The 17,204-nt window shown below is 42.0% G+C and overlaps 2 protein-coding genes across 9 annotated transcripts in view; both read left to right on the top strand.

Annotated features, from left to right (window-relative positions):
• insrb (insulin receptor b) overlaps nucleotides 1-8,190 on the top strand; it is an 83,128-nt gene extending 74,938 nt beyond the window's left edge. For all 3 annotated transcript variants that reach the window (XM_034530464.1, XM_034530463.1, XM_034530465.1), the window contains exon 23: nucleotides 449-8,190. In XM_034530464.1, the coding sequence (XP_034386355.1) occupies nucleotides 449-803 (355 nt within the window). In that variant the 3' untranslated portion in view covers nucleotides 804-8,190. The remainder of the gene's footprint in view (nucleotides 1-448) is intronic.
• Nucleotides 8,191-9,144: 954 nt separating this feature from the next.
• arhgef18b (rho/rac guanine nucleotide exchange factor (GEF) 18b) overlaps nucleotides 9,145-17,204 on the top strand; it is a 50,303-nt gene continuing 42,243 nt past the window's right edge. For 3 of the 6 annotated variants that reach the window (XM_034530115.1, XM_034530114.1, XM_034530112.1), the window contains exons 1-4: nucleotides 9,146-9,603; nucleotides 15,043-15,191; nucleotides 15,866-16,488; nucleotides 16,864-17,032. In XM_034530115.1, coding sequence (XP_034386006.1) covers nucleotides 9,387-9,603; nucleotides 15,043-15,191; nucleotides 15,866-16,488; nucleotides 16,864-17,032 — 1,158 coding nt within the window. In that variant the 5' untranslated portion in view covers nucleotides 9,146-9,386. Of the gene's footprint in view, nucleotides 9,604-10,539; nucleotides 10,799-15,042; nucleotides 15,192-15,865; nucleotides 16,489-16,863; nucleotides 17,033-17,204 lie in introns of all 6 variants that reach the window. The other 3 variants (XM_034530117.1, XM_034530116.1, XM_034530113.1) reach the window with 2 other exon arrangements.

Raw genomic sequence — 17,204 nt, 5'->3', positions numbered from 1 at the left:
CACAGACACGCAGGCCCCTTGGGGCCCCTTGGCTGTCTTGATCCTTTAATTATATCTTGTCTGGTTAATGTGACACACTTTCTCAGATGATATCCCTACAAACGTTTTATGGATTTATTTTCCTCTGATACACACTTTGAACATGTGAACTTGCATCAGAACACCTACATGTTGTGTAAAATTGTATATCTACTGATAACTACTGCCCGGAAGAATGCAACTGTGCCTTAATCTGAGTTTGAATTTGTACAAACGTAACAATATCACAAACGTCTTTATACCTCAATGTTCAAAATCAAAAGGTACACATTTTTTATCCTATACAGTAGTTTCTGATTGTGCCAAGGGAGTCGAGTGCTTAAATAAATGAATTAGATTTGGTGTAATATAGTCCTGGGGTATGCATTAAAGGGTTAAAGCTTTGTATCCCTTTAACTCCCTCTTCCAGGCACAGCCTAATGCAGATGAGTTGGCAGTACAACCCCAAGATGCGGCCGTTGTTCCAGGAGATCATCGAGATGCTGCGGGCGGAACTGCACCCGTCTTTCCATGAGTGTTCCTTCTTCTACAGCGAGGAGAACAAAGTCCCCGAGACAGAGGAGTATGACCTGGACCTGGACAACATGGAGAGCATCCCATTGGACCCGTCTTCATACTCCCAGAGAGAGGAGAGCTTAGGCAGGGACAAAGGGCCCTCGGTGGCCCTCAGGGGGAACTATGAGGAGCATGTCCCCTACACACACATGAACGGTGGCAAGAAAAACGGACGAATCTTATCGTTGCCCAGATCCAGCCCTTCCTAACATTTCCTGTTTTTACAAAAAAGACCTTGTTTAACCTTCCCCTCATCCTCTTTCTCTTCCAGTCCATTTTTTTCTGTATCTTTCATGTTCCTCTCATCATTTTCTAATGATTTTCGTATTCTTGGAGAAGCCCTTCAAAAAAGAAACAGATCTCAGGACTTTTTATTTTCTTCCTCATGGCTGCCGCACACAGGCAGGCGAGGAATGCAAACACGGTGTAACTCTTTTTTAACTTCCTCAGCAACACATCGGACTTTCTATTACCACATTACCTATCTATTGTTTTTCACTATTGCCACGTTTCCAGGACTCCTTCTGATGGAAACAGAGAGAAAAAACAAAACTGTGAACACAACAAACCTTAGAAAACCAAGAAGGCTGCTTATGCTCAACCTCCTCCAGACTTGTCCCTCCCTTTCTCCCCACCAATCTGCATTTCCACATTTCTGTGCTTTGTTTTTTTTTTTTTTCTCCAAGTGAAATCTTTTTACTCAGATAGTGGCCTTTTTGTATGTGGCCTATAAACAAAGAGAAGTGTCTATCAGCGCTTATACTAATTTCCCTTTGAACAATTACTTAATCTGTTTGGAACAGTGGGATGACTTTCAAAGACTTGATTCTAGAACAAACATCTATTCCTAGAGGAATGTTTTCTTATTTTTTATTTTTCTGGTTCTGCAGAATTCCAAACTACACACAAATTCATCGGGTGTTTGGTGAATAGTTCTAATTTATTTGCTTTTTATTGTTGTTTTCTCTTCTCTTTTCCTCTTCTCTTTCTCAGTTTTATTTCTGTGTCCTCACTATATGGCTGAAGGATATTTAAACAGTTAAGAATTTGACAAAAGAGTTCCTCAGACTGACCAATAGCTGCTGCTTTGATATATTTTAGTGGGTATATAAATATATAAATATATATAATATATATATAGTATATATGGAATATTGGTATTTCTGTACCAGTATTTCATATGTAATATATGGCATATTGATGTTTTTGTAAATAGTTCATATTTGTAATATTTTCATCAGAAGCTTCGCTAGTATTTTGTTTTGCCAGGTTTTTTCTTTCTGGGTTTTTTTAATTTTCTTATTTTTATAGCCCAAGAAATCACACTAATCTACCATCAGTGCTCTCTGTGTCTTAGCCTCCAGTCCCTCTTGATTACTCTCTGTTTGCGCGGATGGGAAAGGAGAAAGCCCACGAAATATCGTCAGATCCCTCATTTGTTTGTTTTTTTAAAAACCTTGTTCCCTCTGAGGAGGAAACTTTACTACAGCAATGGAAAAAATACGAAATAACCAAAAAAAAAGCTTTATAAAAGGGGTTTAAGGTCTTTCTAGGTGGAAGTGCACCTGATGTTTGTTTGTCTCTGTGTGTCTCTCTGGTCAGATCACGCTGGAGCTGAGGTCTTTATGTGTTTGTTATCACAGGTTTATTATGTCTTTCACGTGATTGTGCTGGTTGTCCAGGTTGTCGTTAACCGTCAGCGAGGTGAGAGAGTGTGAAGAGCTCGTCCTTTGCCTGGCGATTGTACTTCCTTGTGTTGGTGTAACAGTGGTGGCTTTTCAATGAACTAGTGTGGGTGCTGCTCGGATCACGGCAAGAAGGGGAATTAACAACCGCTCACAGCCAAACGCAGGGGAATTGAAAACGATGAGGCCCTTCTTTAAAAAAAAAAAAGTCTTGTCTGCATTAAACGCCCTTATTATTTAAATTGAAGAGCAGTAGCCTTCCCCTCACATCTCACCTGAGACCTGGTTCAGTTCAGGACCTCAGTTTTGGATTCTCTATTAAATTCACACATTATATTCCCCCTCTCATTGTCGTTCGGTTTTGCTCTGCACCACACACACCTCCCGCACGCTCTCCCTCCTCAGGCTTCTTCAGGCTTCTCATTGGCTGCTGAACTCACTGCTCAAAATCAGGCTATTGGAAATTTCCACGTTTTGTGGTCGAGGGGCTGGAGAGAAATACGGAAAGTTCCAACTGTGTTCAGAGTCCACAGCAGGTAGTGGAGAGAGGGGCAGTCTTTCTCTCAGAGAGAGAGGGGGGGGGAGAGTGAGTGATTGTTAATCCTATTATTCTCTCTGCTATCACATGCAGTTGGGCCGTCAGGACACAGTGTGCAGCAGCTATTTCACTCAGGTCTGACATTCCAGGATTTAGTTGGAACTGCTCGTTCCCTCGTTGCCCCCCCCCCCCCAAAAAAAGCTGATACCATCACCACACCCCAGAGCTCACACATGAAAGACTTTGTTTTTCCTTCTTAATAATCGAATAGCTGAAGTGTGTCCCTCCTGCTTGGAATCAAAAACATTCCTGCCAACCTGCGAGTGAATGAGTTGCCGATCCCTCATTAACAACATGAGTTCTCGATGACCTCTATTCGGAGCCCAAAGGCCGTCAGCGCTTCACAACAGATCCCCCGTGATCGCTCCTCTCTCGCTGTCTAACCGCAGCAGTTGATGATTTGAGAGGCGATAGTCAGCAGACTGGACACGACCGGTGTGTTTGCCAATCTAGCCGAAAAGCATTCAGCACTTATAGTATAGCCAAAGTGTTGGCAGCTTCTGTCAACAAGGAGAACCCCACAGAATCAGAGTCAGAGAAAGCAGAGAAGCTGCCTCCATATTTTACCAGTGCCTTCTCAAACCCAGAGCCACGTCCAGGCTAGTTATATCGGCTAGTTACGCACACACACACACACACACACACACACACATACACACACACACGCGGGCACACGCGCACACACAGGCCTCTGTGCTCTCTCTCTGCATGTCTTCTCATGAGGCTTTTTACATTTGTGTTTGTAGAGTTACAATGTTGTTCTTTGCTGGAAGAGAAGTAGAAGTCTGTGGGGCAGTTTTATTTTAACATTTTGTATTAATCGTTCTAGCTTGTTGCCAGAATAAGGTCTGAACATTAATGTTCTCCTAGTGCTTAAGCGGTGACACTGGGGTTTGGCCAGAGTCTGTGCTGTTGTGCACTCATAGGCGCCCGAGGTTATGATGTAGATTTTAGCTAATTATTCTGAGGAGCTACAATCTTGGGCTTTTGTACTTTGTAAATAATTTGTGACATAGTTTGGAAATTAAAGCAGAAAAAAGATATATAAAAAATTTAAAAGAAATCTGATGCCCGTCAGTTTTGCATACATGACAGAAAAATGGTGGACCTCAGCTGTGTCCCAATTCCACACTACATACTAAAACTAAATTCTTATTTTAGGTCGCAGTTAGTCCATCTTTGTATACACTACATACTCAAAAATCCAGTTAGAATTAGTATGAACTATCGAAATGGGACACAGCTCTTGTCTCCACCTTGACCTAGGTTGCTTATCTTGTGGTGGTGTTCACATGCATATGCAATTTTTAATTAAGATGGTGCCCATATCTTTGAAATACCAGATATTTATTTTATTATGATCATTGTCATTGTATAAGAAGAACACAGTTAGCTTTTTAGTCGAGCATTTTTACGATGTTTGAGAGTAGAGCGATGTAAAAGCCTAGTTTGTACAGGTGGTGTAGTTACTTAGTTGGTTAGTTAGTTAGTAAGTAATTGTGTCGTCTTAGTGTTTGGCCAGAGTCTACCTCAGTGCATATGGAGGAATCAGTCTAAAGAGCCTAAATCATCCCCGTCAGTCTCTCAATATCCAATCATTTCAAATAATATGACTTTATCGTACATTACCAACCCTGCAGATTAATTCCTTTCCCTTGTGGTGTATTAAACCCCTCTCCCTCCGTGTTTTCTCAGTTTTCTCTTCTTGCGTGCCGGGGGAAGCTGTCACTGACCCCTGCAGTGTGTGGATATTGTTGGGATATTTTGTCCCTTCTCTGTTTTTAAATGTCTTGATTTTGGAGTTTAGGGACAAGCGTAAGATATACAACTATTATCCCTTATACTTTCCTTATACTTTTTCACCCTGAGCACTTATTATATGTGGAACATAAGGCAGTTAATTGGCTTAATGGGCAGTCATTTTCACTGTTGCTACAGGTTACTCAGATGAGGCTTACCCGGGCGCTGGAAGAAGCTGTGTAGCTTTATTGTGTATATTTGCCTTTTCCGCATTCACCAATCCTCTGGACTGTATGCAGTAGTGGCTGTACTGGTTTCTGGGGATGTGACATTAACCTGAATATCTTGGCTCTGAATGCATATCTGTGATCACCCAAGCTCAGCCCTGGACCCTGGCTTTTTTAAATCACATCTATGCCCGGTTGTCTGGTACAAAGCCCTACTCTTCTTCCTCAGTCTGTCAATCTGTCTCTTTGTGGTCAAAACGGTTTGCGTTCAAATCTCACATCTCCTCCAGTCGTGGTCGGTTTATTTGTCTGTTTCTCTGTGCTGATTTTTGTTTTGTATGTATATTTTTTCTACTGTGAATATCAAGAGATAACCTTTATTTCCTGTCAATGACGTGGATTGATTGGGTCTGTTTTGGCTGATCAGGACACTGACAAAAAGTTTTAACGAGGAGGACGCCCCCCCCCCCCGCCCCCCCCCTTTTGCAAAGAAAAAAGAGCTGGACTGGGACAATCCTGTGTGCCATAAGAACTATTAACAGACATGAAATCTAGATTGTAACTTTTCGTCTCAGGGGCCTGGTCTCAGGCGGCTTGATGCTTTGTGGTTGGAGGATAAAGAGGACGAGGAGGAAGAAGAGCGACCTACCTACCTTTTATCTACTCTGAAGTGCAACTTCACAACATCCTTGCAAAAATAAAAAATGGAGATGATAACTTCAAGGACAAGTTTTCAACAACAAAAACCCAAACACCCTTTTCATAAATCTGTAAACCTTCTGCCCCGTTTGCAGATGGTTAGGAATCCTCCTCTCTCTGTTGTGATGCGGTTTAGACTGCCCTCCAGCGGTTGGATGGGAGCATTGCAGGTCAGGGGGTGGCAAAGCAAACAGGGCCCCCGACCCAGAGTGCCTTGCTCAGACTAACGGCCCAAACAAGAAATAAAAACACAGGAATAATGTGTGTATGCATTCTGTGTTCTTTAGTTGTAATGGCAGAAAAAACAACATTCTCACTGCTGAGTGGGAAAATGCTGTAATTTGGATTTTATGACAGTTGACCTTGTGTCTCTAAAATAATCGTCTATATCGGATAATTTGATGCTTACTGATCATTCTGTTTTGACAGCAAGGCCCCAAACAACAGGCAAACAACAATGATTAGCAACAAGTGATTGCATTACAATTTGGAGATTTCCATTTTGAATGCAATTTGTTGTAAAGAACAGATTAATAAGCTCTCAAATTTAAATAGCATCAAATCTCCTTGCCCCCCCCCTAAAAACGAAAGTACTTGATTTTTAGGGAAGTTTAGGTTTGTTTTGTTGAACTCTGATCCCAAAAAGCGGTTGGTACAGAGCATAATAATAACACAGCGCAGGGTGAGAACAAAGCATTGTATGTATTATCGTTTTGTTTTAAAGCAAAGAAAAAAGTATTACATTTTAGAGATGTTGATTTCTAATTTTCTTTTTTTTTTGCCAAAGTATGGAGGGCAAATACAATTACTTTTTTCTGACTGCAAACTTTTACTACTCTTGTACATTATGAATTTAACATGGTTATCAATGTGTATATTACTTTTTTTTCTAAATTTCAAAAGATTTTTGTTTTTGTTTTCATGACACAGAACAGCAGAGTCCAGTCTGTCGATGTATTTAACAGGAGCAGCACAACTCCAGTCCGAGGGCTTTCCCCTGTGTAACCACACATACGCAGCACGTGGCCTCAAACCATTCGCAATGAACCCGGCTTTTAATCCGATGCATGTTCTGAATGTTGTCATGCATTTCAACCGCCCAGCCACAGTAGCATGTCACCCATAAAGCCTTTCTTGTGTCACAAATATGTCACCTATCACAAATGTTGTTGTATGAAATTGTTTCTGACAAAATGTGTGTTTAGTTTGCTAATGTGTTATTTTTTTTGTTTTTTTTTGTATGTGAAAAACTGGAAAAGACCACTGCACATCCTTTTGAAGAAGAGGAAACATGAGTGATAATATCCTGAATAAGCTAATAAACAAAAAAAAAATAAGAGAAAAGGAGAGAAAAAAAAAAGGAAACTGATGGTTCAAACAACCACACGTCGTTAAGTTTAGACTGTAAAGCTGGAGGTGTTAAAGGAATACTATTTTGGGAAATAGGAAATTTGTCCAACAGTAACAAAAGCTTTCTTTTATTTTGTACAAACACTGAATTGTAAAAACGTCAATTTCAATTGTTTTGTGAATTACCCGACAAAAGAAACTTTTCCTTAAACCGCAAACCATCCTAAAAATGACAATTTTAAACGATATTCCTTTTCCGAATTAACAAACGAGACATCATGTGTTAATGAGTGAGTTTACCCGAGTCAGGCTAGCTGTGTCCCCACTGTGCTATGCTAAGCTAACCAGCTAACTAGCAGTGGCCTTTCTGTAAGGGAACACACGTATTTCCCAAAATATCCAACTTTTCAGCATAAAGGTGAAACACCTTCAGCTATGAATGAATATACTGTCTGACAGTAGTGTTGTGATGAACTGTTCATATTTGTGTTATTGATCAGGGAGAGATCCGCTGTTGTTTAAAGGTCGACAGTGGGGGGGGGCGTTGCCGCTGTGGTGACAAATCTGAGGAAAATCAGCTTCTTCTTTAGTTTTAGGAGTCATCTGTCGGTCCAGTGGTCTGCTCCAGTTTATACACCAATACCTTATATTTATCTCTATCCTGTTTCCTGTGCTGTGCGTTGTTTAAATCAATGGATTAATGTCCGTGTTGTCCTCTGTTGAAGTCTTTACCACGGCTTTCTTTGTCTTTGATCGCTGCTCCTCCCGCTCCTCTCCTCTGTCCTTCAAGTCTTTCTCTCCTCAGTGCACATAGGTGGTCCCCAGAATGCTGTGTGTAGTCTTGCAGGATACCTCTTTATCAATGTCATTTATTGCCGATGAATATGCTGATGTATTAATTTTGGGATATGTTGTGTATACATTATGTTGAGACATCGGTGCGTATGCAGACAGCAGGAATATGTGTGTATGTACAGTCCAAAAAAACCCAAACCCGCAACCCACAGATATTGCTTCATCCCTCACACTGGATCCAAATGTGCCATTATCTTTATGTATCACAGATATCAACATATTGAACACACACACATACAGACAGAAATACATGCATATTGTACAGGATCAAAAATGTGCCATGACTAAATGAACGCTTGACAATTTATTTTTTCTATGTTTTCAAAGGAGAGCCAAGTAGTGACATGTACAGAAAATGTTGCAATGATATGAAAATAAAAATCTTGCTGTGTGTAAATTATTCAACAATTAACTGTTTATATTAAAATTATGAATAAAATTATTGGAGAATATTTGTCGTCTTGTGCTTTTTACCTATGGACTGAGGCAGGCAGAAAATGTACACCGTAAGAAATATATACGACCAACTAATTATCACTTTACTGTAAGTAAAGAAAGTTGGAAGTTCTGTGTACAATTTTGAGGTACTTAGTATTTCCATTTGCCTTTATACTTTTACTCCACTACATTTGTTTGATAGCTACTGGTTATATTATATATTCTACAAACATGCCATTTTATGTATAAGATGACTTCATAAATAGTATGTATTGCTTATAACTACCTAACAGTGTATAAAATAGTTGTCTCCACAGTGATCAAGCTTTGCGTTTGTTTGTTATTCATATTATTTTCCTGCTTTTTGCTTTTAACCTCTTGCTGCTGGCTGCTGTAACGATCATATCACACAATGTAAGTGCCTTGCTCAAGGGTGTCCTGACACTCCTTTGCCAACATTTCCCCATTTAACACCGCTCCCTGCCCTTTTGATTCTCTTCCCTTACAATGCAATCGCAAAGGAAAGAATGAAATCGATACATGAACCTCACACTTTTTTCCTGTTTTAATCACAATGCAACATTTGGATATCATAACATACATTTATTGCATCATGTCTGACAATCTAACCGCACTGCTGCTCTATGATTCGTTCACACGCCGTGTTAACGCTTTCTGTTCATGCATTGTGAGGGACGTACTCTCCTCACTGCTTGTGCATTGTGTTGCAGGGGACAGCTACTTCATGTGAGCCTCCATGTCCATTCACAGCCTGAGGCCTCAGAGTAAAAGCTCACACAATTAAAGCTCATCGAGGCGCGGTTTGGTGATGCAATGCGCGGACTGAAACCACTACGAACACAGCTAGTTCCTCCTAACCCAGTTTCTCAGGGCTGCAAATCATGAACATGCACAACGCAAGAATAGAGATCGGACTAATGAAAGTCATGAGATAACGCTGCAACTCCTCGATGGGAGGACGCGTGTGCACTGAATCACGAATGCATCGCCTTTAGTTTTAGTTTGGCTTAATCTATCCGTCACAACCAAATGTGTTTTGAGAGTCCGTGCGGTCAGAGCAAAAGTTAATCTTCAGTAGGTCCCTCATCGCCAACACAAGACTTCACAACCGGCGAGTTGTGACGTGAGCTGCCACAACAAGGCGACAGCAATGTGTGTGAAACTGTACGTGTGTTTTATATGTTTTCAGCTGCAGAGAATGAGAAAAAAGAGGAAGCAGGGGTGAGATCCTGTAGCTGGCTGCTGGCTCTCTGTGTCAGTGTGAGGGGCGAGCCCGACGTTCACACAGAACACCGTCAGACCCGAGGAACGGAAAACCATCTTGTCTTCTCTCCTCTACCTTGTTTCGGTGAACAGAGAGGACTCACATGCCGCCATCTGTTACCCACCATCACGCGTAAGTAGAGTTTATTTTGCTTTTTCTGAGTTTTAAAGTTTCAAACAGAGCTCTGCCAACGAGGGCCCAGTTCCTTACTTTCCTTTTGTCGGTGCATCGTCTGAAATGTGAAGTGCTTCACTGCAGTAGAGTTGTGTTTTACTACATTTCTACTTCTCTGTGCCAGTGTTTTGTTCTGCCTCCTCCGTCTGTGGGAAAGTAAGACGACTTTTCCACTTGATGTGCAGTGAGCTGAACTTGACAGTCATCCGTACTTACACTTGCGCAAGTGTAAGTACGGCTCTGTGTCGTGAGAGATACTCTCCTCTCTCTCCTGTATGCTGATCGTTCCTCTTCACAGTTTATTTTTGCTTTTTTGAAAGACCTTTCTGGCTTTACTTTTTACCCAGAAAATATGATTTGTTCCACTGTGACTCAGACTAAGAAAAAAAAAAAAAGCTGCATGTATGTATCATTGCTCTATACTTTCATTGCGTATATTTCCTTCTCTTTTTCTGTTTCTGCCCTATTTCCCTAAAACAATAATAACTTTAAAGTGGCCTGGAACAGTAAAAAAAAACTGATTTCTGAGTGTTGAGTGTTGACTGAAATCTTAGACGATTAAAATACACATCTCCTCCTTTTACTATCCCTCTGCTCACTCACCCCAAACACACATTTCTGACTTCCTCCTTGTTCTCTTTACAACCAGCAATATTTCTTGAAAAATCTCAGTGAAGATCTGCCTTGACTTTTTATCCGAAACTAGGAAATACACGGGTGTTTACAACCTGTATGAGTTGAGTTTATTAATAAAAAACAAAAGCTTGAAACCTTTCTTAGAGTCTCTGACACTGTATCATAAAGAATGATAGCAATTCAACATATCCAAAGCAACACTTTCACGCCTCCTTTTTTTCTTTTGGCTTTCCTCTTCTTTTCCTGTCTCCACTCGAGTCTTTGGAGAGGTAATCCCCAACCAGAGGTCCCCTATTCCTTGCTTTGCTCTCTCTCTTTCTCCCCTCCCCTCGTCCCTCCTCTCCCCTCCCGCTCTCTCTCTCTTCCTCTCGCTGGGTGCCAGAGCTCCAGTGTGAGAGAGCTCCAGTTCCAGCTGGCCTCCCCACTGCGCTCGCTGCTCGAATGGCGGACTCTTCTCTTAACCACTCCTGGCCCTCCTTCTCCAAACTCTGGATGAAGAGATGGTCCTTCAAAAGAGGTACTGGTTTTTTACGTGGTTGCACTCCAGGCGTTTTTGGGGTTTGTTTGACAGAACCGAGGGAACACTAAGTGCGTACAACTGGGCAGAGAGAAGAGGGGGTCATCCTCCAGTAGAGGTCGTGGACTGGTAGTGACCTTAAGTTAAGAGGATGTGTTAGCTGCTGTTTACCATTTGTACCTGACTGGGGCTTGTGGTGAGTGACGGATGCTGTGTATCAGAGGAGTTTTGTTGCAAAGTTCCATGAGTCATTTCTACCCCTGCGTTGTACAAGATGAGAGAACCGTGCAGTGACGCTTGAGAAGAAACCTTTGCTTGTTCGATCATTGCTATGAGATAATGTGATGTGGCGATCCTGATACCGTAAATGTTGACTCAACAGCAGAAATGACGTTTACAACAAAAAAAGATGTTTGGTGTGATTTTACAGTTTTCCAACTAAATCCATTGAGAAAAGAAATCCCAAACGCTCACGTAGACTGAAAAATTGAGTTTTATTCCCCCCAACTCACGCAACAGCTCATCTTTTCCTGTTCATCCTTCTCTGTAACACGCAGCGCTTGAATTATTTCACACGCTCTGTTCCCATGCTGTTATCTTCAGAGGAATATGACTTTTTGTTTTAAGACATAAAGAAGCTGTGTAGGATGCTTCAATTTTGCTTCAGCCGTGGTGTGTGTGTGTGTGTAGCTCGACGCTTTGAAACAGTAGTCGGACGATTTTCTGATCAAAGAGGATCTGTGAGATGACAGTTGTTTTGATGTGCGCTTCGACCTCAGATCTAACAGCCTATGTGCTCTGTGTTCAACAGCACATCACATCTGACACACACACATACACACACACACACACACACACACACACACACACACACACACACACACTGAATCATCCAGGTTCTGAATACAAACACTTTATTTGAAGCGTTGAACAATATATTTATGTTAGAAGAGTTACATGTAAGGCTTTTATTGTCATATGTTTTTTTTGTAGCTGGGTGAATGATGGGCTCTGTGTGTGTGTGTGTGTGTGTGTGTGTGTGTGTGTGTGTGTGTGTGTGTGTATGTGTGTGTGTGTGTGTGTGATCAGAATGAAGTCAACATAAAAAGGTATTTTTTGTCTGTGTTGAAAACTCATCTGTTGACAAAGTCATAAACTCATCGTGTCAATTGCAAATAATCAACTGACTGTGTCAGATGATGCCAGAGTTCCTCTTGTGATGGTCATGTAGCTTTTCAAACGTATGTACAGTACGCTCTGTGGTGAACACGTGCCCTCATTTCCTTCTTCCTCACATTTGCTTTAATGTCTTCTGTTTCACAGAGCTCATCAAACACAAACAGGGTCGAGGCACACATGATGAAAATGGGTATTCTTGGGATCTAAAGTATTTTTTATAGATTTAAAATTGTGTTTACTTTGTTGGAATCACTGTTCTCCTTCAGTTTGAATAATTAATGAAGTATTCCTAATTCCTAAGTACAATTCTCACAAACATAGTTTTAGTTTTTGCTCTGAACAGAAAAAAACAACTTATTAAGTGACATAAATTCAGTAAAATAGCGGATTTATTGTAATTAAGTATTTGTCAAGTAAATTTTACTTATATAGCCCAAAATCAAAACTTTGTCCGGAACAATCTATTCAGCATATGACACCCTCCCTCTTTAACTTTGATTTGAAAAGAAAACTCTTCAATGGAGTATAGACAGAAGCTACAGTTGTAGAATCACAATGCAGACAAAAGAGGAACAATATTAAAAAGAGAATCAAAGTAATACAAAGAACATGAATTAGGAGATTAATTAGATATTAAGTGGCAGTGTGTGAATGTAATTAAATAATGTATTAGTTGATAATAGTCATTAGTTGTAGTAGCAGACCACCCTTTGTTATGTAGAGCCAAACTGTGGGGAAAACAGCTGACTGACAATGCCAAAATGTTTATGGAGACACACACACACACACACACACACACCTGAGCAGACACGCACACACACAGCGACACACGCGGATGTTTCGTCCTTGTGTGATGCATAAGCAGATATGCAAGGCCAACCATAAAAGGCTGCTGTAGCACCGCTGGACAACATCAAGCAGCCGCAGCAGCGTCTGTCCCGAGTGTCTGAGTTTACACTTAACACAAGTGGGATTTGGACGCAGAATAAAATCCTCCTCCAGCGGGGACACTGCCATCCCCGCAGCCTCGGGGGGTGATTTAGTAATATAGAAAATAGATCTACGGTGTGTCTGCCTGTGTGTTTATGTGGATGCTGCTGGTTTATTGCAGGACACGGTGCAGGACTCAGAGTGGGGGCCTGTCTGCTTTTGATCTCACTGCACAACAAAAAGTCGAGGATCGAGCCACACAAAACAATCTTCAATCACACAGACTCTAAATATGATTAGAATGATCTGCAAGAAAAGCCACAATGTTGCATTTAGAGTCTTAAAAAGAGATGAGCTTTTCACATTGTTCACATGTGTGACAACGTCCATTGATTTTAGTGGCAGCCACCTGAGCATACAGGATATGTATGCCCATAATTCAATGGAATGTAGATTACGCAATGGATTATATCATATATTTTTGTTTGAATGTTTTTAAAGCTTAATCAAATTTAAAATAGAATTAGATTCACTTCACTTCACTCCCTTCACTCACACCCAACAGCGCCGCAATCCTGGTCCACTCTCTTGTCACCTCCCGCTTGGATTATTGTAATTCCCTCCTCTTTGGTCTCCCCCACAAACTCCTCCATAAACTCCAACTGGTCCAGAACGCTGCTGCCCGCATCATCACCAAGACCCCTTCCATCTCTCACATCACCCCTGTTCTACGACAACTCCACTGGCTCCCCATCAAACACCGCATTGACTTTATGATCCTCCTCCATGCATTCAAGGCCATCCACAACCTCGCCCCTCCATATCTGTCTCACCTCCTCCAAATCAACACCCCCACCCGGTCTCTCAGGTCTGCCTCCTCCATCAACCTGACTGTCCCCCCAGCTCGTCTGTCCACCATGGGGTCAAGAGCCTTCAGCCGCTCTGCCCCTCGCCTCTGGAACTCCCTCCCCCCTGACATCAGAAACATTGACTCTATCATTTTATTCAAAACCCACCTCAAAACCCACCTTTTCAGGCAGGCCTATGCCTGACGTGTTCCCCTCTGGGTTGCTCTGCTGCAAACTGTTCTGCTTTTAACTGTGCTGTTTTTTAAATTGTGTCAGATTTTTAAATATGTTGTACGGCGACCTTGAGTGCCTTGAAAGGCGCCTTATAAAACAAATGTATTATTATTATTATTATTAGATTCCCTCAGTGGCATATTTCAAAGCTTCTTTTCTATTGATGTTGTGCTTCACAGCATAATATGTGCTACAAGCATGTTTCTGTTTCTGTATTATATAGTCCAGAGAGGCAGTGCAGCATTTCTTTCACCATTCCTTCATTCCTGAAATCACAGACGTGACCTGACATTAGCGACAGCAGTATACCCGTTCACACTGATCAGCATAAATCAGAAAAGCAACCTCCGCAGGGGTACAGAAACAGGGCAAAATCTATTCAAGGAGAATTAAGCCCGTGCCTGCGGAGCCAGGCTGGCTTCGGTAAAGCTCGGGTTCACAGGAGCACTTATGAAATGAGGCTTATGTAACTTGTTGTAGCGGCGCTCCCCTCCTCAGATGGGCATGCTGTGGCTGAAACCCTCACAGTGAACAGGACTTACTCAGACGCCTCAACAGACACCACGAGACACTGATACCTTTTTTTTTGAAAAGTGAAAAGTAAGAAAATGTTTTATCAGCACTTTTAACCTCAAATATCTGGCACGAAGCACCATGCTGTACAGTTCCTTCATATAGCATGTTTATATATAGCATTATTTACCACAGGCAAGCGGGCTGCTGAAAGCTCAGTAAGAGAATAATCTCCAGCTCTCCACCACTGAGATGGAGACTACAGCTGGCTCGTCATGCAGTTTGCAGGGATGGCAGTGGTTTGTGGCATCATGTGAAGGAATCTGTTTCTGAAATGGAAACGTAAAGGAGCTTTTGGTGTGAGGACGGGGCTGTAACGGAGCTTTTCCTCCATCGCTGAAGTTGATTACTCAGGTGTTGGCGCGGCTGCTGAAATCCGCCACGTCTGCCTTTCTTTGTGTTCCTTTTCTCCTCATGGTACTGTTGAAGTCATTCGGGAAATGTTGATAACTCACAAACCTCACGTCCATTATCTTTCAGCTTCGGAGTGCAAGCCATGTAGTCCCAGTGCCCAGCTCAGCGTCCAGCCTCAGGCTCCCAGCAGGACGGGATCCTCCTCCTCCTCCTCCTCACTATCCCCTGCCTCTGTCACTGAGGATGTCTTCTTTGGTAGCATCAATAAAGACCAGGTAAAGCTCTTTAATCTTGATCTGGATCATGTTCATTTTCAATTTGGCTTCCATTTCATCTTCAGCTGCATAGCAAATTCTGTCAGATTAAAATATCTCAATATTTAATGGACGGATACAAATTTGGTACACACATTCATGGTTCCCAGACGATAAATCCTCATGACTTTGGTGGGATACCCTGACTTGTCATTCTGCACCACCATGAGGTTACATTATTTTTTGAAAACTATTGGGTGGATTGCCGCAACATTTGTTTCAGATATTCGTTTCAGACATTCGTCTCCCTATGCAATGCGTCGCAATAATTTTGATCCTTTTACTTTAAATAAAAATTTCAAATTTCATTCATTTCAATTTTCTTAGATTTTGTCCAGAACTGACATTCCCATCAACCTCAGCTGTACTTTTAGTTTATAGCAAATGATCAAATGCTAGCATGCTTAATTAAAATCAAATGTGGTAATCATAATACCTGTCAAAGATTAGCAACGTTAGCATTGTCATTGTGAGTAAAAACGTTTACAGAAATACAGCCTCACAGAGCTGCTAGCATGGCAAACGACGTACTTGAGTTACTTGACTTTTGGATTGGAGCAGATGTTCAGAAAGCCTTTATCTCCTTTCTTTTCTCTCTCCTCTGCTTATGAATCCTACACTTTTCTGACTTGCAGGATGTGTGTTCAGTAGTCAGCGACTATGACTGCCCCTGTGCGGACGTGAGCAGCAGTCTGGAGAACCTGCTGGGCCTCAGCTCTTCCCTCAGAGACTCAGAGTACTTTAAAGACCTAGAAGGAGGGATACCGGCTGCACAGTTGACTGCATCCACAGTAACCACAGTCCCAGAGAGCAAAACCCGAACTGTTGGCCTCCATGTGCCCCTAAACTCGGACAGTCCTGCCATCAACCAACCGGTGCAGACTTCTTTGAGCACACACTCCGCTCATGTCAATGCACTATCCTCTTCCCCCTTCTATATACACCCTGCAGAGGGACTTCATCAAAACTTTGTGGTCACGCAGCTTAATACAAAGTTATTGCCAGGTTGCATCATTGACAGCGGAGATTCCTCAGGCCAGGCTGTAGGGCTCAGCTTGACAATTAATCTGAATGGACTGTTGGGATCAATGGAAACAGCAAAAGGAAAAACAGAATCAGAAGAAGTAAAGGAGCAACCAGCTATGGAGTCAGACGGAGAGCCAGACCTGGACAGCTTTCCTATTCTGGTCAGATCCATGTCAACGTCTCGGAGGCACAGCTGGGGTGTCCCTGTGTCCCCCATCCACCTGGGGAGGAGGTAAGATGACAGATGGTTGTAAAGGACGGAGAGAATTGTAGAGAACAATCTCATAAGGATAAATACAACTCCACCCAAACCTAAATCTAAACCTACCTAACCAGATCTAAAGTGCGTCATATGTTTCAGCTGAGCTCAGTGTTTCTGGGGGTTTAAGTGCTTGTTCTTTCACAGCCTCTAAAATAATGCAGTCATGGCTACTTTTGGGTAAGAATATAACCGGTGCACCAAAAATGCTTAATGAAAGCAAAACCAGAAAACAACACAAAAATACACTCAGGTCCGAGAGCGTCTCGCTCAAATGTTTTGTCTGGTTAATTGATACTTTTCACTAAGCCCTCTGCTGTGTGTGTGTGTTCGTTGCTGTGCTGTCAGACTGAGTCTGGATACCATGGCCATGGACAGCGATGGAGAGAGAGAGGATGATGAAAGTGTCTTCCAGTCCAGCCAGCCGCAGACCTCCAGCTGCACAGCATGTCCTGGAGAGAAGACAGACGGCTCCAGGCCGAGGGCCCCCTGTCCAAGAGCCAGAGTCACCAGCATGGTAATAAAGCAATGGCGACACATTATTCACATTATTGTCAACAAATCTTACTTCAAGACCAAAACGGAAGCTCCATACCCATTAGTTTCCACTGAAGACTGATAAATCCTTAAATACAGGTCACAAATAAAAATGAAAAACATATACTTTTATAAAAAGGTAAAAGTAATTT

Source organism: Cyclopterus lumpus, chromosome 4, assembly GCF_009769545.1.
Source record: "Cyclopterus lumpus isolate fCycLum1 chromosome 4, fCycLum1.pri, whole genome shotgun sequence".
Taxonomy (NCBI): Eukaryota; Metazoa; Chordata; class Actinopteri; order Perciformes; family Cyclopteridae; genus Cyclopterus; species Cyclopterus lumpus.
Note: the sequence above shows the minus strand (reverse complement) of the source record. Positions and strands in the feature narration are given on the sequence as shown.